The following is a 24,908-nucleotide window of genomic DNA, read 5'->3' as shown; positions in this document are numbered from 1 at the left end:
TCTGATCACTTGGCTCTGCAAAAAAAAGTCTGACTACATCTTCACTCTCTTCCATCAGGTTTTTGTGTGTGATCTTTTCCTCATACTAACCAAAGCCATCTCTCCTTACCATAGGCCTCTGGACCATGTTGTCTTGGTACATCTGCATTGGCTCCTTTCTAGCTTTATGAACTAGCTCACTCCTCATGCACTCCTTGTAGGAAGTGTTCAGACTGGACACAACAGGACCCTCTTGTTGGTGGCTCTAGCATACCTGGGGCTAGGCATGAAAACAAGACAGCTTTCCCCTTGATTTCCTAACTGTACTCCTCCTAACAAAGCCTGGTTTTTGCTTTCCTGTATTCAGGAGACACTGTTCCTTTCTGTGAAGTTTCAACATGTTTACTTTTTGATAAGTCCAGTTTAATTTAGAGAAAAACATGGTTCTTAATCTAATGTGTGCTAAGCTCTAGTTGCCAGTGCTTTTGTTAGTGTTCTTGCTCTAGTCCTAGATAATTTTCTGCTGGTATTCTGCAGAGAACTTTTACATCAGCATATATAATTATTTTGTGGGATTTATTTTTTGTGATCTTTGTATCATTGCATTGTACTTCTGAATGATCTCCTCTTGAAGAGTTAGCTGCATACCAAAATTTCTGCATTCCTAGGAATTTATATTACAGCTGTTTGTAGGGATGCTTTACACAGGCTGACAGGGGTCATGTGCTTTCTGAAATTTGGCTCTGTGAAAGCTCAGGAATGTTGGTTAAGGCTTGAGACGCTGTGCTGTGGTTTTTAGTTGGAGCAAACTTCTGCTTCCAGCCAGTTACCAAATGTAGAGATAAAATTTGAAAGTCCTGTACAGCCTTGCCATCTGTATAATCCTTAGCACATTACTTAATGTGCTATTAAGTAATGGATGGAAGTTGAATGTACTAAAATTATTGACTGTGAGAATAGAGCATCATTTGTAGTGATGCTGATGCCATCTTCTTTCTTACCAACAGAGTTTCAGAAGCAGGAATGCATGAAGTCCCATCAGAAAAACATGCAGCTCTATGACACGCCCTATGAACCCGAAGGCAGCGGTGTGGAATCCGATTCGGAAAGTGTGATGAGTCACCAGTTACGAGAAAGCAAATTGCCACAGGATGACGACAGGCCTGCAGATGAGTATGATCAGCCATGGGAGTGGAACAAAGTCACCATCCCAGCTCTAGCAGGTAGGATTCTTAGATCCCTACCAGGAAATTCTCATAGCACATATATAGTGTTTCTGCTCTTTTGGTACATGTAGGGGGAGAAATCTCTGAAAAGCACATGTGAGTAGTCTAAAATCTTTGCCTGCCGCAAAAATGTGGAACATTGCATTTTTTGTTTGGTACTTCAACTGACTTTTCGTCAACCATCCCAGCATTTGGGTCATGTTAGTAAAACTTACGTTTCTCACACTGTGTATCCTTACCCCCATTTTATTGAATAGTGACTTAATAGTGGTCACTGTTGAGGGGAGTTACTTTGCAAAGTCCTTAAATTGTGGTGCAGTTCTTAAAAGTATGGACAAAAAAATTACTGTACATATGTTGTACAGCAAAGTGCTTCTGCTTAGTGATGAGTTTCTTGGTATTTTGAGTATTTTTATCATATTTGCAAGCATTCCTATGGCTATGAAGATCTTGTTTTTGGATTAATCCTTTTGAACTGCTGAAGTTCTCCCACATCAGGACTTGTCAGGCAAGGAAATCTGACACAAAGTGATTTCTTTTTCAGTGAATGTCTGTGCTTAGTGCTGATTACATTGCTCTCATTTTTCCATTCTGTTGCTTTCCAGAAGTGTCTGAGGGGATGTTGTTCAGTAAGGATGTGATTCTAGAGCCCAGGGTGTTTTCTTTCATTGACTGTCTGTGTGCCCAGCTCTATTAGTTCATCTCACCATGTTCCAGACTGCTTTTACAGAGTGCTAGAGTAATACATGCTCCATGATTTTCCTATCAATATTATGTTCTAGTGAAAAGCTGTGTCTAGGAGCGTGTTCCCCTTCCTTTTTAGGAGTCAATTGGGCAGAAAGCTGGGAAAGGAGAGTTATATGTAGTGACTGTGAGTATGAGGAGGGAAGACATGTGGCTCTGGGCAGAAGCATGAAAGAAACCTGAGAGCAGTAATTAGCAGTCAGTGTACAATTACCCTGGGTAAATCATGTTTGACCAACCTGATTGCTTTCTGCATTGAAACTGCTAGATCTGTTAGTGGAAGGAGGGCAGGAGCTGTCATCTGTGTTGACTCTGGCCTTCATCACACTGTGCTGTGGCATTGGCCTGTGTTACCTGGGCTGAAATGTTGTAGGTGGGTAGACCCTGTCAGGGTGATTGTCCTCCAAGGGTGGGGCTTAGTGATTCATACTCTTCCTGGAGTCTGGTTACAAGAGTAATTCCTCAGGGGATCTATTCTGAAACCCTTCCTGTTCAGCATCTTTATCAGTAGCGTAGAGTAGGAGGAGAGGAAATACACCTCATGAAGTCTGGAATTATGTCAAATCAGGGAAGGGTTTATGTGTGCAGAGCTGCCACTCAAGAGGGACCTGGACAGGCTGGAGGAAATGGGTTGACAACATGCTTACAAAATCCAACGAGGACAAACTCAAAGACCTGCATCTGGAACAGACTAACCCCTCCAGTGGTATGGGCTGAGGACTAGGTAGCTTGCTGGGTAGCAGCTTTGCTGGAAGGGACTTGTGGAGAAAGTGGACTAAATGTGGCTAGCAGTGCACCCTGGAAGTGATGAAGGCTAGCATCATTCTTGCCTGTGTGAACCAGAGCATAGCCAGTAGACTAAGCAAAGTGCTCCTCTTCACATTTCTTAGACAACATGTGTAATGATGTGTCCAGTTTTCTGATGCAGAGAAAGATGCTGGTATGTATTGAAGTCAGCAGAGAGCTCTCAAAATGTCAAAAAACTGCAGCATGTGATAAGTGAGGAGACACTGAGAGAACTCAGTTTGTTTAGTCTGGAAAAGAGAAAGCTTTGGAGGTGTAAGAGCAACTTTCCAGTGCCTATAAGATCTTCAAGAAGATGGAGCCAGGTTCTTCATGAATGAGCAGGTGATAGATGGGAAGATGAGATATAAGTTGAATCAGGAGAGATTCTGACTCAATACAGGGTTTTTTTTTATCTGCAAGGACAGTCAAGCATTGGAAACACATGCTTCATGCAGGTTGGACTAAACACGTTCCAGTGCCTTCCCACCTGAATTATTTTATGATTTTACAATTCTGTTTCACTTCTAGTGCCATACTATAGAAATGAGAAGTAACTTCCTCTCCACAAGTAAACATGGCTACTGTTCTGTAAACAGCCAGCTGTGACAATACCGTTACTGGGTATTGGGATGATTCCCTAGCTGATAAGTCGATGTGGGTGACAGAAATCTGTTTCTCTTCTAGCACAGTGGAGTAGAGCAGTGGTGATCTGCTGTGACAGTGATTTTTCCTCTCTGCTTCTGTTGTTCTTACATCTTTAGGTTGTGGTTGATTTGGATTTGTTTCCAAGCCAACCATATGTCTGCAGTATCCATTCTGTGAAATGTGAGAACAAGAGACATGTGGATGAACCTGAAGAAGCTGCGTAAAAAGCAGCTTCTTGCTCAACATCCTCTTTCATCTTGATCCACAGAACAAAAGAGGCTGGAGAAAACTGATTTCTGCTTCCTAGCAGCATGATTTGCCTCTGGCATGTGAGCTCTTAACGTGGAGTTCCAGGCTTAGTCACTTTCCCATTAAGCATATGCTGATAGTTCTTTTCAAGCCTGGATCTAAACCAGCATCTAGTTCTGCTGGATAGTGTGAAGGTGAAGTAGTCTCTGTCCCTGAGGAGCATGAATACCAAAGTCTAACCTGCTTGAGTGGCTTGTACTAGGACAGACAATTCTGCTGCTGAACTCTCCCTTGTGGCAGCCCACTTTGATTCAGACATGCCTGAGCTTAGTTAACCCCTTTGCCAGACCAATTAAAATGCTTGCAAGGCTTGTGCTGAGAGATTTTCTGGCTGTGAGATCCTGGCTATGATTTGGGACACCTGTTGTGTGTCAGAATGGCTAATTAACAGAGATGTGTATCACTAGGCTTCCAGTGCCAAGATGGCTGTTCTGCAGGTGCTGAATACAAATCTGGTCTATGTGTGTAAAGGCTTCTGCTTTGGGTTTCTGCTGGATGTCTGACTTGGTTCAGTAGCCTTTTTTTTTTTTTTTCATGTCCCTATGATGGCAGTGATGTTGAGCATATGTGCAGCCTTCATCTCCTAACAGGTGAGCCTCACTGCACAGCAGCATAGTCCATATTAAGTGTGATGTAGAGATAGACTGTCTGCTACCTGCAGGGAATCACAAGCTGCCTGCAGCAGTCAGAAGCAGTAGATTTGCAGTGGGTCATCTTTGTGTTGTTATACAGGGAATTTTTCTACTCTCCATTCCAGCTTCTGAAGAGTTTTCCCTCTGCCACCACATCTGCATCTTGTCTATCTCTGTTTCATTTGTGGTCTTCTCCCTTTTCTTTTAACCCAGAGAACTGCATCTCTGTCTAGACCTTCTCATTCATCCCTCTGCATGACAGATGGTCCCAGCCCATTATCTTCTTACGTCTCCTTGGAATTTGTGTTCTCTCGCATTCAGACACCTGCTCCCTATCACCCAAGGTGTTGTTCTCTTAGCTGTGTGTGCATTTTTGCCCACCAGAAGGATTGTGTACTTCCTCATTCATCCTCATCCTGCTGGCTGTCTGGGCTAGGCCAAATGTCATGGGAATGTCAGGGCTACAGTGACTATATATTGCTTTTGAAGAGCTCCTGCAAGATAGCTAAATAGTGAATTCTTGCTGATTTTGTTAGCTAAAAGGCTTCCAGTTATTTTTTGCCTACCTGTTCAGTGTTTGCTTAGCTGGAGTCATGTTCAATAATTCTTGCCTGTGCTCTTGGACAACTTGATGTTAGGGCTATTTTTGAGCCCGTAATATATTGTTTGAAGGTGAGAGGGTAGCTGAAGCCTATGGGCTGCATAAGAAGTCATAAAGAAACAAATGCTTGAGAAGGTGACACTGCTTATCTCTTGTTAGCTTGTTTCTGTGGTTTAGTGTAGCATGGAGATACCATGGATTGAGTTTTTCCTTACATACTAGTTTTGGTGAGGCTAAGAGTAGTATCAGAGCTACCGTGAGGTTCCTACACAAGGCTGGTGAATATGTGCTACTCAGCTAATTTTTCTTAAATTAATTCTTAATTTTCTTTAATTTAAAATATAACTTTACATAGCACGGTTGAATTCTTTAGGCATACAGCATGCTGAGTTCTGTTTTAAAATGCTAAGGCAGTAAAGATTTTTTGAGATTAATTAGATTTCTTTGATTGTACCTGCAGTTCCTGGTAACATAGTATTTGTTAGGTAACTGCTTATTTGTTACAAAGGAGTATGTGAGGATTGGCTGCAAAGGGATTCATGCTGCTGTCTCATCTAGTGTCTCTACGCTTACTCCAATTCCTAGGAAATAAAGATCTTAAGAAGAGGTCCAAATTCTCTTCCAAGTGTGAAACAGTGGAAAGTCTGCAGTGAGGAAGCCCATTTCTGACTTGCTGTGTACTGTGGTTCTGTAATGTAGCTAAGTGTGGTGCTGCAGTTCTTAGCTGAGGTGAATTCTGAAAAGCACAATTTGGTCTGTGCAGAATAAAAAATTCTGGCAATGGACAAGTTCCACTTTACACACCAAAAATTATCATCTCCCAACTGCTTGGAAGTTTGAAGCTGTGAACCTGAAGGGACCCTCTGCTAAAACTTTCCTATTTTGAGAAGTTCACCTGTTGGGAGCACAGGCATTTGTGATGTGAAATGAAGACACAAAGCGACTTACACAGGAAATTTATTTTATTTATCAGCTGGTAGATGGAGGAAACAATCCAAAATGGCAAACAGTATTAGAATTATCATGAAGTTGATTACACATGCAAGTCTTGTAAAGAAAACATTTGTTTCTCTGCCATGATTTCAAGATTTATTGCCGAAGCATGAACAGATAAGCCTGTTTACCTCCAAACTGGAGTTTGAGATGTGCCAGGCTGAAAGTGTGCTACGAGCTGTGAAATTGCTGAGGCTTGGGGGGGGAGCATGTCTGCACTGTCTGCTAAGCATGGGGCTTGTGCTGCTGTCATGCTGACATTTGTAGGACTGTACAGCTCTCCTCAGGCAATTCTGCTCTTAAATGCAGTGCTGAAAGATGTGTCTCTGCATATCAGAGCTGGATTATGCTGTCTGCAGCTTGAGGTCTTTTACAGTTATGGTTTTGTTTCATTGGAGGCTGTACAGCTGAAGATGAAATGTGGTTTTGGTAGCTTTTATGGGAAGTGGGCTGGTCTTGTTACACCTACTGCTTAGCTGGGTCAACTGGTTTGCCCAGAAGAGCGGAGGCTGGCAAAGCAACATGAGCAAAGTAGCTTTCTTGGACATAATCTGGCTGTAAAAGGAAATCAAGACCGAGAGTCCATTCAGGAATGTCAGGCTAACATTGGCTCCCATCAGAGTGTGTGAAATCGGTTCTTTCCTGACTGTCACCGGAGGACAGCAAACCCTTGGGTAAAGAAACAGCCTGCCAAGTCTGTAGAACCTTTATTAGTATTTCTTTACAAAAAGGTGACCCGCTGGTATGAAGAGGGCCATCTGGTAGTTTTCAGCACTGCTCTTGGGTACCTTGAAGGAGGACCAGATTTTGTCACCTCTGCTTGCTGTGGCGGCTGTTGTACAGAAAGCTGGTGCTGTGAGCCTTGGGGGACTTGAAGCAGGGACGGGGTAAAGAAAGAGAGGCTGCATAGAGAGTGAGGAAGGGTAAAGTATGCAAGCAGTCCCATAAATTAATGACAATGTAAACAGAAATGCCATAGCAATAAAGAACTTTGCACTCGTAGATGCATGGAATTGAGTTTCTGAAGCTTCATGGTATATTCTGCATCTTTGGTTAAGTGCAGATTCATACTAGGCAAAACTCTGTCCTGATAACAACATTGTGTGGGGGTGGTGCACTAGTCTGTTCAATCTGTCTGGGTATTTCTTTCAGATTGCTGCTTCCTGGCAATTTAATTCACAAGAAAATAAACGGGACAGGAGTTAAGAGACTTGTCCGAGCTTTTCAGACACAAAACCATTCAAATCATCTCATATTTAACTTTATCTTGTGCTGTTTTTTGAGCACAGGTCCTACTTCTAACCATCATGTTGCAAAGATATTGCTGTTCACAATCAGAACTAAGTTTTGGTTTGTGAGCGGAACTTTTAGGTGTCTGAAAGATGTTACTTGGTCAGAAGCTGACATTAGTTCACCAGTACTCACAGAGTCCCCAGATTACATCCAGGTGTCTTTTTACAGTTGAAACAATGCTGTTCATGTATGTTACTGGCAAGTACATGCATGCAATGTTTCTCCTTATTATGCTAATTAGCTTTCATTACCTAGTAATGAGGCTAAATATGAGTTTCCATAAGCAGCATTTTTCCACTACGGATACTTTGGAATATTATTTAATATATCTTTCAATTTTTGCAATAATCTGTGGCTGCTTTCTCAGAGTAGAGGGGGAATTTGGAAGTGTCATAAGCCCTATGAGGAAAGTATACAGAAACAACAAAATTCAAAACATTTTCCAAGTCCAGCACATCTCTATTCTGTATGTAGTATCTTCTTGAACATTACAAGGTTGTCTTGCTGTTGTATAGTGCTATTTTAAAACAGTAAGTACTACCAGCTACATGCCTAACTTCCAGAGTGTTGACTTCTAAATGTGTGAGATCTAAAACATGCTATTTAAAGGAGTCCCTTTGATTGTCCTTGTAACATTTTTTTTTGATATCTCTGTTGAAGCTTGAGAGATGATTGTGCTGTGTGTGTTTGTGTACACTGTGATTTTTGCTTCCTGATACTGTGAAGTTTTTTCTGCCTGGTCCCCAGTAGATGACCTTAAAACAATAAGCCATTTGCAGGTGGAAAGTCAGTTTTAATGAAGAAGCAAATCACAGAAGATAGCCAGTCAGGAAGATGGTGTGGGTAGTTCCTTTCACTGTTGCTGTCAATATTCTATTCTACAATTTACATATAATCTGTTAAGTGTAAATGTAGTAAGTAAATGCCGACATCATTAGTATGTGGTTTGCTACAGGTGTTGCTGTGCTCTAAGAGATCAGAGTTTGCAAACTAAGTAATATTGCATTTCTTGGAATAATACAGTTTGTGAGAGAAACTTGAAGATGTCATTTTCCCTTTTCATCAGTTTGTACCGAAGTGTTTGAAGAGGAGAACTTTGTGCCAGCACTGTACAGGGAAGTAATAAATGTTAATATAAACACTAGTTATTGTACAAAGGTTTAGAAAAGTGTGGAGTTTGTTACTGAAAAAACAAGAGAACTTTAGGAACTGTATATTGCATAGTTAGAAATACTTTTACTTAATACATATAATTTTGTAGATAAACCACTACATCTTAATGTGTGTTTATTCTCCCACAGAAGTGTGAAACCTCTCTTAAGTGCTGCAGCTGTATTGGTCCTTGTTAAACTTGCCTGGAGAGGTAATTATTGTGTATCTTGCAGCCCAGTTTAATGGAACTGAGAAACCGCAAGCATCTCCTCCCTCAAATGACCAGCGCAGGCAGTTAAGAGCACCTGGAGGAGGCTTAAAACCTATCAGACATGGCAGTCCAGAATTCTGTGGGATCCTGGGAGAGAGAATAGATCCAAGCATTCAACTGGAAAAGCAGATGTAAGTAAGCACAGTAATTGCTCTGTAGCTCTTTGCCTCCCCACTTACAGGGGCAGCAAGTGTACCAAATCCTGCTGTCCAGCTTTGCCTACTCAGTATCTCCTGTATTGCTGTTCGTGAAAAACTATTTGTATGAATTGTGCAAAATGTAGGTAACTTTTGTGGGAGACAAAACAGAGTTACACTGGAAACTCATCTTGGGAGCAGTGAATTTTATCTATCTGCCAAAGATATGTGTAGTTATTCCCTTTTCAACCATGCTGATTACATTGCATTAGGCAAAACAGGTGTATATCACATATATATAAATTGCTTTTTAAGCTGCACAAATTCTGTACCTGTGGCTGCAGAACATGTTTCTAGTAGCTTAGACATGCCTTGCATCTGGCTGTAACACTGGTCCAGGGAGAAACCAGTAAGACCACTTAAAAGTTTTCAGGAAAGACTCTCATTTTACTCTAAGGTAGTATTTAAAAGCAGTTTTGTCAGATCCTAACTCAAGTTCTGCTGTAATTCCCTGTAGTGAATGTTTGGTATCCAGAAGAGTGGCCTCTGTCTTGCCTCGCTGTTACCCTTCCTTGAACCATTTGTACAGAATGGTTGTGTGGTGGAATGACCCACTGTCCCTGTGTCATACTAAAGGTGAAGCTCTGTGGAAGGGGCCAGAATCCCCTGACAGGCAAAGGAAGAAAAATCTTGTGAAAGGAATTTTACGCCGATAGTTGTAAGCATGGAGAAATTCAATAGAATTATACATTATAGTGAGGAAGCTATGTATTGAAACCCTAAAAGCAGTCACACTCCAGATGTTGTCATTAGAAGTTAGATGCAGAATTTCTTTTCACAGGATAGGAAGAGCATAGTTTAGCATGGATGTGAGTGTGTTCTTTTTGAGTATACTTTGTTTCTGAATGGTAATCATGTTGGGAGGATTAGCAGTTCCTTTGCCAGTTGTGTCTGAGAGAAGGTAGTTCCAGAAATTTCTTTCCCTTTGACATTCTATTTTTACATGCAATATTTGGAAACTTTAGCTTGAAACAGAGAATGGTACCGTCCACATGGTGTCACATTTCATCTAATTGACCTCAGCCTTCGAGCCTGCTCATTGACAGTCTGTAGACTTATCTTCAACAGAGGAAGTAGCAACCACTGTTGCAAAATCATACAGTGATACTGTAAGGTAAATTACTAAAATGCTATAAACTTGACTGTAAAATTTGATCCTCAGATTTGGGTGTTTTCAGCCCACCATATCCTCTCAAAAAAAAACCGCCAAACCTAAAAACATTTAAAATACTTCAAAAATTGAATGTCTGTTAATTAAATTTTCACTCATAAATATCTTGTGTGCTTCTCTCATCTGCATTACTGAAGTTATATGTAACTGCAATCAATAATAACTGCTGTAGAACTAGTTTTGCTTCCTTTAAAATTTCAAGTGTTTAATCAGATAAGATTCTTTTTGATTCTTTATTATGCAAGATCAAACCACAAATTAATGCACAGTTAGTGTGTGTGTCAGAAAAAAGAAGCCTTTAGATGTATTGTACCTTAGTTTATTCATAATCACACAAAATTCTCAAGTTTTAGCAGTGTGAGACCTTTCCACAGTACATGCCAAGCCATTCCATCTTTCCTTACGAAAATGGAGTTCATTTTTATAGAGAGGAGTACAAGGAGCTAGAGGAAAGGAATCATGCAAATTGACAAGTGGATTTCATAGAAAGTAGGTTAGGAAGTTTTGCAAACAGACAGAAATACTTAATTGTGATAATACAGAAAAAAATGCTGCTCTTTCCTTGTGATTAAGGAATCTGTAACTATGAACTTAGTAACTCATGGACCCAAGGGAACTGAATGAATTTGTTCAATTTGCTCAACAGCTAAAGAAGAGAGTGTGTTCTATTTACATTGCCTTATTAAAAATGGGTCCCTCACAGCCCTATGTACAAGATCTGGTGACTTTTTGCTCTGTTAATTAAGAAACAGTGTTGTGCATCATATGAGCTGTAAAAACTGATTTTACTTACCCTATAATTGATGAAGTGTTCTGTCTTCAGTGGAGCTAAGTGGCTGAAGCCTGAAAAAGTAAAGGACATCAGGAAGAACATTCTATAAGCCTTCCTCTCCTGGGAGGAGATACTGATAAAGGTCAAATTGTGTTTTAATTTTGCTTTCAGATCTGCATTGTGTGCCTGTGTTTTCCAGGATGTCTTAGAAGACGTGCATGTCTTCCAGTTCTTATGTCACATACATTGATATCCCCCACAAGTTTTCATTTCACTATTTTGGTATCATGTCATTGATATTTGACTCTTTGACCTTTCTGCACAAATACCTATATGCTGACATTTAAATAATAGCCACACCCAAGGCAAACAGCTGCAGTACAGTTGAAACAGCACATTAATCAGGAAATTTAAGTTGATTATAATACTATGACTGTCTCTCTAGCTAGCTGTAATAGGAGTAATCTGAGTGTTCTGTTTACATGGGCATATGATTCACAAGCAATTGCACTTCTGAATACTGCTGTATACTCTCAGCTGTAGCTGAAATATGTTCCAGGCATCACTTCTACATCAAGATGGTCTCCCATCAGCAGTTATCTTTGTATCTGGATGTTCTTCTTTCAACTGTTTAAAAATCACATTTTGTTTCCTGGAACCAGCCCTACATTCTTTTTCCATGACAGTCTCTGCCAACTATGGAACACCGGATCTGAGTATGTGAATTACTTCCTTCAGAATATTGGAGTCTAGGATATCTCCCTGGTTTTGGATAAGTCATATTTTATTTTTGTTTTATTTGACCCCTTTAGGGAGAAAAGAAAGGCAAATTGTTTCTAAAAATTACTCCTATTAGTTATACACTCCCAGGCCCATTTTCTGATTCTTGCCTAGAGTCAGTATGCTTCTCTTAGATGCAGAAAACAACCTAGTCTTTAAATTGCTTATTGAGAATTATCCCTCAGCAGCAAATATCTTAGCAACTCTTTTCCACTTTCAACTGTTTGTGTTTTTCACATGTCATTTTCTGTTTCTTTGCTTTTGCTGGTTCTATTTTTGTTTTGTATTTTAGTTGAAATACTGATACATCACAGGAATGAAGTAGAGTTCATGTATATATTGTGGATCATCTTGTAAAATAAAGATTATAATGTGTTCCTCTGAATGGGAATTTCTTACATAAATATGTACACCAATCCTGTTACATGTTTTCCTGATCTAAGCTTTTTCCTTCAGCTGACAGGAATTACAGGCCTCCACAAATTGTAAAGTTAACATCAGATAATGGAAGCAATGTGGGGTTTGTCCATAAAATGTTAGATCTTAAAAGGTATCCATGTGATATTAACCATTATTCATACCTTAAAGAAATGAAGTATTGAAAGGAGTATGGATTTTAACCTATATGTGTATTATCACTCTGCTTTTTCCTAGATGGTATCACGGAGCAATCAGTCGGACAGATGCAGAAAACCTGTTACGTTTATGTAAAGAGTGCAGCTACCTTGTGAGAAATAGTCAAACGAGCAAGCATGACTATTCTCTTTCACTGAAGTAAGTTTTTGGCAGTAAAACACAATAAATGCAATTCATATGCCACGGCTTCTCTTGTGCAAAAAGAGAAAATTACCTAGTCCGTGGCAGCATTGGTTCAGCTCCAAAGGGCACCCAGAAAGTTTGAGGCTGTCAGTCTGCATAGTGTGTAGAGGCAAGTCACTGCATTTGGATATTGCAGTGTGGAGTTGTTTGGTCTCTTGGTGCTCACTTAAATAAATAAACTTGGAATTTTTTTTTAATTCAGCAGCTCCTGCTACTTATGTTTAAGGCTGAATAAGCAACTACATTGTTTGAGTATTTTATTTCTTTAGCTGTGGAATGAGTAGAAGGGTATATGTTAACCTAGTTTTAAGATTCTATTCCAGGGCTTAATAAAAATATTTTGTAGGACTCTTTTTTACATTTTAATTCCATTGCTGTTTTTGTTGGGATCTCTCTGTAATGCAGAGGTCCATCTTGAACTAGAAGACACCTGCTTTAGAAATGAGGTTCAGCTCCTGTTGTTACTTTAGTCATTTGATTTGTGTATTCTCTGATAACCATAGATGTCTAGATATTTTGAAATGTTCAAGTCTTAATGTGACACACTTCAGATATATGCAGGCTTTAGTTTTCCTGTAAATTATTTTAAGTCTTGTAATATGACTTGGTTTTAAGTATTACACTTAACTCTTGCATCAGCACATGAATTTTCTGATTCGAGTACAATTTTAAGAGAAATCTCCTTGTGCTTTTCTGTTTTTCTTCCTGTACTGTTCCTAAGAGCATTTTAACTACTCCTTAGGCAGAGGAATTGTGATAGTAGAGCACTGAGACTCCTATCAGCTGTGGATTCTCATGGCAAACTAAATGGGGACCCTAAGGCATCCTGTATGGATGTTGGTTTTGTGCAGAATGTTGTCAAATTTGTAAAACCTATCAGAGTTGCCTTAGCTAGGACCCTCCACATGAGCGATGGGAATATGGATGTACAGGGGAGAAGGGACTACTACCGAAATCTGGGAAAAGTAAACCAAGTAAAAGCTGTAGGTTTAAAACCAGTGTTCACCAGCCAAACTGAATGTATTACATGAGAACTAGGATAAACTGGACTTGCATATCTCAAAATCCAGCTTCATTGAGTATTTTTCTTCAGGAACACTTGATCTGCTTCTGGGCGCACCCTTAAGGCCTCCTTTCCCAACTCAGCTGTGTTGAAAAGGAAATTTAGATAGCAATAGAGCCCTGCAGCAATGGATATGAGTTATCTGCTGTGACTGTACCTTGAATATGGGAAAGCAATGCTGAAGACTAAGCTGTGAGGTTACAGCCATGAGCCATCCAGGCTTGCTCTGGAAGCACATTAGTAGGAGTCCTGAAGTAATTATTGAGTTTGTTCTTGGTTATCTAATCAAGTGTGATGTCTTTCTGATACTTTCTTTAAGTGTAATAAATTCTAGGAGAAATTGCTTCACTGGTGAGGCACATTGATTAAAAATGGCTGCAGAAGGCATAATGAAATACTTTCAAATTACTGCACTCACCTTTTACTAATTAATCAATTAATGTGTTCTGAAAAGTACTAGGCTGTCTGTAAGCCTGTATTCTCCCATTAGGCTGAACATCCTGGCTGTAGGTTTGTAGAGTTTTTTGGGGTTTTTTTTTAGCCTTTTTACCTGGGTTTCCTTGGTACAAGTGTGGCAGGCTGTGTTTAATAATGGAATTGTATTTCTTCTGCAGTGTTTTGTATATGAGCTTTTCACAGCAATTCATGAGCAGGGGACACAGTAAACTCACTGGGAAAACTAGTGAGTGCAAGTCGCCTGTTTCATGGGTTAGTTTTTTTTTCGATGGGTAGGGTCTACTTTGTATTCGGCCCATAATTACTGAAGCAGCATCCAGTTTCTGTTTTATCCTTTGACTGATATTTTTTTCTTTTTTACCATAATCACAGAATTATAGAATGGTCTGGATTGGAAGGGACCTTAAAGATCATCAAGATCCAACCCCCCCCTGCCATTGGCAAGGACACCTGCCACTAGACCAGCTTGCACAATCCCTCGTGCAACCTGGCCTTGAACAGTTCCAGGGAATGGGCATCAACAACCTCCCTAGGCAGATACAACAGAAAAGACTGTACAACAGCTGTGTAGTACTAGCAGGTAGATTAGAACAAAGAGGTGGTAACCACCCCAGGATCAGGCAGTGGATCCATAACAGGAACACAAGAAATATGATTTGTCTATGGACAATGCATAATAGATGAAAAGATCAGTCATAGAATCAAAGAATCCGGTACCAGTCTCCAGCTCTTTGAGCAAATGGGATAATTAACACACATATCTCAGCCCATTATAAGCATAGATGAGAGGCAGGTAGAATTTCTGTATACCCACACAAGTGACTACATGAAATAAAGAAGCACATACAACATCTAGGTAGTGTGAAAAAGTTATATTGAAACAAAACCACACATGTGCACAGGAATGAACTCAGTTTCCTTTTGTTTTGTGTTGAGCACTTGACTAAAATTATCTCCTGGCAAATTCTTTTATCTATATTGAGAGCAAACTCTGCTGTCAGTGTGGATTATGTGTGTTTATATATGTGAGGATTGGCTGTGAAAAGACAGTGAACTCCAATATTAAGTTTCTGGCACTGCACTACTAGAACTCGCACTTCAAAATGTGTGAAAATTTTTGGCACATTCTGGGACAAGCATTAGAATGGTCTTTGTTGTGTAACTGCATAAATCAGTCACGTTAAAGAGCAAAAAGACAGGAACTTCATTTAGATTAAAAAAAAAAAAAAAGCACTGTGTGGAAACAATTGTCAAGAAAGTGAAAAGAATGCTGGCTACAATCGGACAAAATTAGACAGCTGAAGCTGACTTTTCTGAAATGCTGTTTCAAGCCCAAAGACACTTCTATTTCAGTATGTAGGAGCAGTACCTTTTTTCCATTTTGGTTCATTAAAGCAATGGTTCTGATTGGGTTGATACCAAAATCCAGTGAGTTACTTCTGTCATCAGTGATTCTGTTGCTTGATCAATGACCCTGTGTTTTCTTTATTATTACTGTTTAGGCCAAAGTGAGCCTACTTAGTCACAGAAATGGGGAAGAACCTGATCTGTAGGTCAGTGGAATCTGGAATTGCCCTGTGGGTTTAGGTGAGATTTGGCACCTGTGTAGCTCTGTGCCTCCAAGATGATTCTTGGGCAAAAATTGCTTCTATTCCTCTCTAAATGTTGTATGCTTCCTCCAGGCATTCATATTCATCATTGTCTTTTAGGTGTGTTTGTACTTCTTAAGGACCTTCACCAGCATGTGGGAATCAGTATTTTTTTCAGTTAAATTCACACGTTTCTGATTCAGGGGAAAAATGAATGACATACTGATTTTGTACTGAGATTAAGTGTTAGTAATTTAAAGTCTATTCTTTAGCTTCATCTGGCAAGCTTATTTTTAAAAAAAAAATTCCTGCTCTTTGGGTTTATGGCTTTCTTTTCTCTAGTAAAAAAAAGATAAATTCAAGTTTCCTAAAACATGCAAACATTACCTGTATTTGAAAAGTCAAAAGATGGTAGTGTGTTGATTTCATTTGCTAAGCTGAATATTGCACAAAGAAGATGTCTCTGAAGACCATCTTTTCCATTAGCAGGAAAGCTTTCTGTGGACTTTTGAGAGGGCCAGGCAGGCTTAACTGGCGTTTGGAATGTGCACGAGTTGTTTGTCTGATTCAAATTCTAAAAATAACTATTCCAAATGTGTGAAACATGCATTGAAGTTACATCATTCATAATGATGTATAATACATCATGTACATAATACATCAAAGCATAATGCATCTCACTTGTAAGTGTGTTTTAGGTCTTATGCAATTACTTCACTGGACATCAAGCTCACAGAGGTGCCTTCCTAATGTAACAATAGAACAGCATCTTAATACAGGGTATTATGTTTCAATATCGCTCAGTTAAGCGATCAGCTGGGCTTAATAGCTTATTCTTTCAGTCATAATTTCCTCTTCCCAAAGCCTCTTGCAGCAGTGTGCACCAAACCTTCACAGCTTCATTTCCAGCCTTACATTTCAATTTTGGAAAATGCAGATGTTCTTGAATTTTTGAGATTAGTGTTTTCAGAAATAAGATAAATGTGCACATTATGAGTAAAAACACTGAGGCTTTGCTTTCTGATCTTTCAGATAATTTCTGTGCAGTTATTGCTGCTAGAAAGAGAACAGAGCTGAATGGTGTTTACTCACACCCTGATCCTAGGGTCTCATAAACAGGCATGTGGTCTTCCCTAAATAGCAAATATAACTTCACAAAGTTTTTTGTCATGAAAATGCAGGATTGATTTGTAGGAGAGGTCCTGCTTCTTAGGGTTGAGAACATAGACTTTGGGTAGGGTTTGGGCTTTGGATTAATGCTGGATTTATTACCTTTTAGTTGTTTTAAAACATATAATATCTCTTGGAAAGTAATGTTTATAATAGTGTTTAAAAAAATACTGCTTCTTCCTGTTACTATTATTTACAAAGAGTTAGCAGGATTTCTGGCTCTCAAAATCAGCAGTTGAATGAAAGTATTTAAAAATTTACTACTAGTCTGCTCTTGACCTTAATAATGATAGGGACCTGGCTGTTAGTAGACATCAAGGATTCTGTAACTTGTACAGAATTCCAGCTTGTACTGAACATACTTACTAAAAGCAGCAGGTGGGAACTGGTTAGAGTGGATCCCGAGCTCAATAGTGGTCTTCACATGGATGCTGTTGCAAATGGACACTGCCAGCCTTTGCTGGCAGGCAAAGAGGCCTCGCACCATGCAGACAGTGGCTGTCAAGATACAGAATGGCAGTCCTATGTACTTTGTGTTTCAAGAAGAGACAGGAAAAGTAGCCTATGAGTATCTCCAGTAAAGAATTTTTCAAAGTAAGCACTCATCAAGAGGAAGAAAAAAATAAATTTATGTTTTGGTTTGGTTTTTTTTCAGGAGAGAGTATAATTTATTTCTTTGTTACTGTAGGTTGGCATGAAACATTACAGGCTTTGTTCAGAGTGACAGCATATAATGTAACAGACATTTCAGAATGGGAAAACAAGACGACGTGAGGTTCCAGCATTGCTAGAAAGTTTTTTTTCCCAATGTTTAGTGCAAATGTGTTGCTTTTTTTCTCCTGTATAAGTGGCATTTCATCAAAATGAATGCAGAAAAACCCATTTTGATAAAATGGCACTTTTTTCAAAAAAAGAGCTTTCAGAAGGCTTGGCTAATTTTTCTGGTTATGAACATGAATGATGTTTAGAGGCCAGTAAGATTTTCTGGAAAAAACCCACTAGGTTTTGTATCTAATTATGTTTCTTGTACATTCTTGTATCACACTTCAGGTGAAAGACCAAAACCAGCACAATCTCAGGAGCTGTCTGCACAATTCCTTTCTCTTTCTTGTCCTCACTGGATTTCAAAAACAGAAGGAAAGCATGTGGGAAAGCTGTAATTTGAAGTTACTTGGTTTTATAGTTGTGTTGCAAAACATTTTAAACAAGGTGTGACTATTAGTCATATACCAAGTATTGTGTTTATGTAAACATCTGTGCTTGAGAGTTCCAAAGCAGTTTCTTGCAAGGATCAGCAACTCCTGCTCTGTATTTGAAACTCATGGGAATGGTTGCAATAAGGAAGAGAGGGAATCAGTACTGTCTGGTTTGGTACTGGTACTGAACAAAAAATTGTGAAAGAATTATTGCAGTATTTGAGAAACCATAATGACATTTATAGTTTACATGGTAACAATATCACATGAGTCAAGTCCCAGCATCTTCTCTTGAGGAATGAGAATGTCTCATCGAGGCACTGGCTTTCATCAGTGTTCATGTGTGTGAATTTGGGTTCTGCTCTTTTAAAATTCTGAGCCTGGTAGGTTCTTGTAGTTATTACTTTCAAAGGTCTGAGAAATCTGTAAACCAAAAGGAGGACTGGTCACTATCAGATGTGTTCTGCTTGTATTTGTTCGGGTAGAGTCCAGCAGAGCTTAGAAAACTAAGCAGAAACTTTCAGCTAGTTCAACCATGAGGCCTTTTCCTCATATGATGTTTTACTAATCCCTTTGAATATCAAAATTAGAGCTTAGGTTGAAAGAGTTTGGAGGAGAGGAGGAGGGAGGAGCATATGACTTGCAGGTTCCACGTTAAGCGGTATCCTTATAGTCCTAGTTGCTGGTCTAGCAATGATAGTGCTGCTAAACAAGTGTAGATACCTTCTGCCCTTCCAGTTTTTAGTAGACACTTAATCTCTATGAATGCATGTGCATACCAGAAGAAAGACGTATGAAAGACTTCAAAAACAAATGGGAAGGGGGAGGCAGCATAGAGGAAATTCAGATGTGAACAGTTTCAAATACTGAACTTCTTGAAGGTTTGTACGTATATATAAATATTGAAACATGATACAAGGGCATGACATCAAGGTGCTAAGCTGACTTTCTTCCAGATTCACTTATTCATTCTGGAAGATGATAGCTTGATGTGTCTAGCTGCAACTAGTGACACTTCAGTTGGATTACTTGTAACAGCGAAGGTAGATAATCGATTCACAGTGTAGGTTTTGGAAACTAAAAGGCAGTAAAGGAGATGAAGGAAAATAATTGAAAACACAACATTTGCTTTCATCCACCAATAAGCCTGGAATAATGCTTAATTTGAAGAGTTGTCAACATCCAGAAAAGTAGGTATCATAGAAATTAGAACTCAACCCATCACTAACAACATAACTGTTCACTCTAAGCACTAGCAATCAGTAGCATTTAATTAACATTAATCAGTAACAATTAATTAGTTAATTGATTGAATGTTCCTTAGCATTCATACAAAATGACATTTGAAATCCATTTCTGAGAGATTTCCATTCAGACTGGGTTTTACTTAATGAAAGTAATTCTGGTTTGTTTTTTTGTTTTTTTTAGGACAACCCAAAAAACTTAGAAATACATGGGAAGAAATAGGTTGGGTGTGATTTTGTGGAAATATTTTACAAGAAATATTTCTTGTAATATAATAATTATTTTTTTAATTTCCACCTCCATTTCAAACTAGCCACAAAAGACTATCAAGGGAAAGACTTGCAAAAGGGAAGCTAGGTTTTCATATGTTCTAACTGTAAAAGTTGTGAAGAAACATCACATCTGAAGGGGGGGAAGATACAAAGTATGGAGTAAAGTAGTATGGAGGTAGGATATAACCATTTTTCAGCAGTCAAATGCTAGGTTAGATGTGCATCCATTTCCTCCTAGTTTTGCAGCACACTGCCTGAAAAATAAAGTGGAAGCTAGTGCTTTACTGAGTGGTCTTAAGAGATGTCACTAATTTTTCAGAGGAGATAGACTGAAGATTAATGACTGAAGGTAACTTCACAGGTTTTCACCTGCATATGGTGAGTTGACAGTTGAATCATGTGGAATGTTCCATGTGGAAAGATCCTGGTTAGCCGTTGGTTTTAAAGAAAAGCTATGTGCAGATAAAATATCCAGGTTTCTTTGTCTTACGTGGTCGTCTTTCAAGGACTAGAAGAACCAAATTATCACTGGAGGCTGTGATGATAAAATGAGTCGGTGGTTGCAGGTAGAGGTCCTTCATCCACTGAGCTTAATCCTTCTACCCCATAAATAAGTATGCTTTGCTACTGATTTTAACAGCAGGAGCTACACCCCTTAAAAATTGTAATGCGAGCTGCCTAAAAAGAAGAAATGTAGGTGACATCCCACTGCTGTGAAATAAGATGGAAATACCAGAAAACAGTGATGCAGTTTTGGTCCTCAAAATATAAGCTGTATGTGGATGGCATCCTACTGTTTGTGAAAGATGAGGGTGACCCTTCTACCTCCAGCTACATTGGCTTTGTATGAGAGGTTTTTTTAACTCTTCTATCGTGAAAGGAATTAATTTAGTCCACAGGTCTTGCTGGATTCTTCATTAAAAATTGAGCCATTACCAGGAAAAGTACTTACCAGCAGCCAGCAGTACCCACCAGCAGCTGCAGAATGACATATTGTGTTATTAAATAATTGGCCTTTTAGGAGTGGGTCATTTTGTTAATAGGGTCAACTTCATTAGGAGTATTTCATGGTTTTCTTGATCCAAAATTTCTTTTTGTTGTGAGTGATATCCAGCATTGATGTGGATTGCTGTAAAGATTGCATACATATGTGAGATCTGCTACCTGTTGGGGAGTTCTCTGTGATTCCAGTTTGCTCCTCAAACACGTTTTATCAAAGAAAGAGAAATTGACAAAGTTCTTTTGATAAGAAGTAGGACTGCTGGAGCTGCCTTGTGCAGCATGACTATGAGCCATAGATGATGAATCAGATGCCTGGGTGAATCAGATGATGAAAAAGAACAACTGGCATGGGCTTAGTCAGCCTTTGTGATGGACTCTCCATGGGCATTTACTGTTACCAGTCACTGTCAGAGGCTGGCCACTGTCTTGGCCTGTCACCCAGCAAACACGAGTTTTGTTCTCCTACATTTCCCTCTGTCATAGAGAGCCTGTTAGGGTCATGCGTCTCTCTTCCATGCAGAAACATGAACTAACTCTTTGCTTTCCTTGCAGGAGCAGTCAAGGTTTTATGCACATGAAGCTGATGAAAACCAAAGAGAAATACATCCTGGGTCAGAACAGCCCTCCCTTTGACAGTGTTCCTGAAGTCATCCACTACTACACCACAAAAAAGTTGCCTATCAGAGGAGCAGAACACTTGTCACTGCTCTACCCTGTGGCTGTACGGACCCTCTAATAACATAGTCTCACCCCTTCCTGTAGATGGGAGGTGAGAGGTAAGCTGAGTTGCACAGAATTCATTGCCAGAATCCAGTGCTTGTGTCTGCGATGGAGAGTGGCAGCCTTTAGGCTTGGGAACGTGGCACTCTGCAGAGTTGTGTATGGGACTGTGTGTATGGTACTCGTATGCTGCACCATGCATCTAGAACTGTGCTTCTACATGAGAAAAAAAAAATCTTGGTGCAAGGAAAACAGATAACCTTCCCAGAGTTTGGCTGTGAATCACAGTACTTCCCAAATGAAGTTCTTCCTCCATGTTTTGAGCAGAATCAGCAAGTTCTCAGCAGTAAAACACCAGCAACTTTTATTCTTTTGCTACCCTGAGAAACTTCTGTGTGTAAGAGTAAGCCTACTCTGAGGGACCCTAGGGTATTCTTGGTTTACCTGAGGAGCTGCTTAGCAGGCAAGTCTCTGTAGCTCCTGTTACTTAGTTTGATGGGGTTTGGTTTTTAATGTAGTTTCTTGAGGTAGTCAAATATTGAACTATTAGGCACACAATCTTAAAATAATTTTGTGAGAGCAAATTATGGTCAATTATTTATGAATAGGGGATACAATTTAAAAGTAGTTATTTTTTTATCCTTTTTGGTACAATAATTACTTAAGGGTTACTGTCTTCATTTTCAAGTTTCATTCATAGATGCAGGCAGCTAATTCTCTTTGGGACAATTATACCGTAATGTTTTAGATAGTTGAGAATGAGTCACTTTTATATGTGGGTTACTATTCATGCATGAGGGAGGTCGAAGACTTTTATAAAGCTTTAGTAGGCAAAATCTTCACTTGCTCATTCATCTGGATGAAACATCTGTCGCACTGAGGTAGCCAAATAACAAGTGCATCTCACACTGCCTTTCCATAAGAAGGCTTTGCTTTTGCAGATGTGTAAATGAGAACTGGGGTTATGTAGCAAAGCAGGATTTTTCTGGTGTACCAAGACACTCTTAAAACATGGTGGTCCCATGACACATACTTTATGACCAGTGTTCATTTTTACTGTGAGCAGAAGTCCCCTGCTGTATCTCTGTTGCTTTCAGCCAGAAGCACTGAAGAAGCTGCTCTGTACCTTAGGCATGCCAACTCAGTACCCATCCACTTGAGACATATTTTCTACATGCTCTGTGTGCTTGTTGAATGGATTAAGTGAGAAAAATATTATTGTATAGGAGTTGGAACCGGGGATTAAATAATCTGGGAGCCCTCACTTTGTGTTATCTCCCACCTATGTTTAGAATGTTGTGTGTTAACCCATCAGCTGTTCTAGTAGCAAACTGGTTATATGCAGTATATGTATTTTACAGACTGCAATAGGACTGTGACATTGTGTGTTATTTAATTCCGCTTTCTTATCTACTATTCCCTTTTATGTATGCTTAGAAATAAGTGCAAATCCGGAAATTGTAATGGAATAACCACTTATTGCCTGTAAAAGCAGTGCTTCGTTGTGTTGTGTAATCTGATAAAAAACTCAAGGATGTCCCATGGAATGTCACTGGTGATGAATTTAAGCTTCCATTTAAGCTTGCTTAGTTCTATGTAAGAAAACTGGCAAAGTTTGCATGGGAGTGGGTCATACACATGTGAGGAGGCCAATGTCATTCTGTACAGCAACACCAGCAGGTCAGGCTGTCCCTATCTCACCCAGAATTTAAAGCTGCATTGAACTAGGTTATTTCTCACTTTTTGGAGAGAAGGGTGGCACAGGGGGAGTAGAGAGAGACAAAATTCCTCTCCAAGTGAGACAAAACATCCTTTTTTTTCATGTACTTACCTACATGTGCCTTTTATTTCCCTGAAGTCTTTGCAGAACTCTTAATTCTCCTCTTTATATCACCAGCTGGCAAGAGCATGCAGGCACTTTTATGTTAAATTTTCTCTTGCCAGAGGAGGAGTTCATGAAGGTGGCATAGCTTGCAGAGATGATGAATCAGACTGCACCTGCTGCTAAGCCTTTGCTTGTTGTGAACTCTGGCAATCCTGTCATGCACTGTAGGACAGATACATATTTCTTTTCTTACATGTTGCAGTGCAGTTTTGAGATTCTGGTATTGTTGCTGCTCGTGGCCTGCTGTTCATCACAGCATAGCAGTTTGGGTGGACCAGAAACCAAAGGACAGAATTATTCTCTATTACCACTCCCACCCCACTCCCAAAGGGAAGATAAAAGGTGAATAAAGACTGGAGACTTGAAGTTGGAAATTAAGAAAAACTGTAAACAGGTTTACTAGAACACGGGAAAGGATTTGGCTTAAGGGATAAGGAACAAAATACAAATGTATACAAATGTATCCACCCAACCTGCTCTCGCTGGTGTCAGAGACAGGTGCCTGAGGGCCCCTTGCTGCAGGGCCGACTCAGGAGAGGGCTCCAGGGCTCTTCCCAGCACCCGATGGATGTGGATTCTGAAGAGCAGTGTCGAGCTGGGGGTAAAGGAGCACAGGGGAACAGCAGCGAAGCACAGAGCGGGCGAAAGAGAGGAGGGGCTGGGGTCTGCCTGAGCTTTATAGAGTGTGGGCAGGGAATGGGAGGGAAGGGACCCCCATGGGTGCCGACCCTCTCCGAGTCTGAAAGCCCTCCTGCTATAGTTTCTCCTACTCAAACTATAACAAAATTAACGCTTCCGTAGCAGCAGCTGCCAGTAGAAAGCAACATTTTCATTAACCAAGGCCTTGCCAGGCTTCCTTAAGCACATTGTCTTTAACTCATGGAGGTGATAGTCGTACCGAATCTTTCTTCTCATGGGATCAAAAGTTAGTTGAAACCAGCAGGTGCCACTTTGTCATCTGCAGCTTTTGGGTTGGGATCCCTTGTTTCATAAAAATCAGGTCAGCATGCATGATACAAATCTCGATACAGTTTATTATGGCTTCAAGGATCAAGATTCTTGGTCCAGCAAGAGGGGATAAACCCAGCAAATGTTGATGGTCTGTGGGAGGGTTTTATTGATTATTTTTAAAAAAAGACTTCTAGAAAGTACTCGGTTATTGCAGAATAAATAAAACCAGGATTTTTGGTTTGCACTGTAATGTTGTCTTTGTTTATTTAAGTAATTGTATGATATTTTTTCAGTGAAGAAATATTCTTTTCAGACGTTCTAATGTACAGTTTAAAGGCGGTGTGTTGCAGTGTGTAGTATGGCATATAGGTGGAAGATCTTATAGCTGTCATGCCTATATAGCTCATTAAAGCTGTATTTTTAAAAGTAATATAAACCTCTCCCTTTTCTTCCTCTAATTGTCAATGTTTACTCAGATTGTCTTGAACAGCTAATAGTTGAAGTGGCTCTTCAGAACAGCCTGTGTTTGTGTGTCTTCACTGTGTAGTAAAAATAATCCTTAGGCTATAATCTGGTTTGGAGTCTGAAAATCATAGGTTTCAGTTCTGCCCTAGGTAATTTTCTTCACAGTCTGTACCTTTGCTAGGGTGTGCCGAAACAACACAGGTGTGTGAATGACATTGCTGTGCAATTGCTTGAGATTTAAAGAATCCAACTATTGCTGTTTCCATCTAAATACTGGTGAATCACTCTTTGCAGACTTTATAAAGAGAGGTATTAATTATGCTTCCATTTTGATGAGTATTTCACAGCATGATGAAAGCCCCTGAGCTGTGAAAATGTGGTGGGTAGTAGAGTTTTTGTGGGCATGATTACCATACTTTGAAAAAATGCAAAGTTTGTGGAAGTGCAGTCACCACCATGGGTTCTGTACTTGATAATAGTTTATCTCTGACTTGGAAATGGAAGTCTTTAGAGCCAGGATGCAC

At 39.6% G+C, this 24,908-nt stretch overlaps 1 protein-coding gene across 1 annotated transcript in view; it reads left to right on the top strand.

The window, feature by feature from the left end:
• SHB (SH2 domain containing adaptor protein B) overlaps positions 1-24,341 on the top strand; it is a 57,186-nt gene extending 32,845 nt beyond the window's left edge. Inside the window, exons 3-6 of the mRNA XM_030467954.1 lie at positions 987-1,202; positions 8,594-8,762; positions 12,206-12,325; positions 20,916-24,341. Of these exons, the coding sequence (XP_030323814.1) occupies positions 987-1,202; positions 8,594-8,762; positions 12,206-12,325; positions 20,916-21,099 (689 nt within the window). The 3' untranslated portion in view covers positions 21,100-24,341. The remainder of the gene's footprint in view (positions 1-986; positions 1,203-8,593; positions 8,763-12,205; positions 12,326-20,915) is intronic.
• The last annotated feature ends 567 nt before the right edge of the window (positions 24,342-24,908 follow it).

Source organism: Calypte anna, chromosome Z (assembly GCF_003957555.1).
Source record: "Calypte anna isolate BGI_N300 chromosome Z, bCalAnn1_v1.p, whole genome shotgun sequence".
Classification (NCBI taxonomy): Eukaryota; Metazoa; Chordata; class Aves; order Apodiformes; family Trochilidae; genus Calypte; species Calypte anna.
Note: the sequence above shows the minus strand (reverse complement) of the source record. Positions and strands in the feature narration are given on the sequence as shown.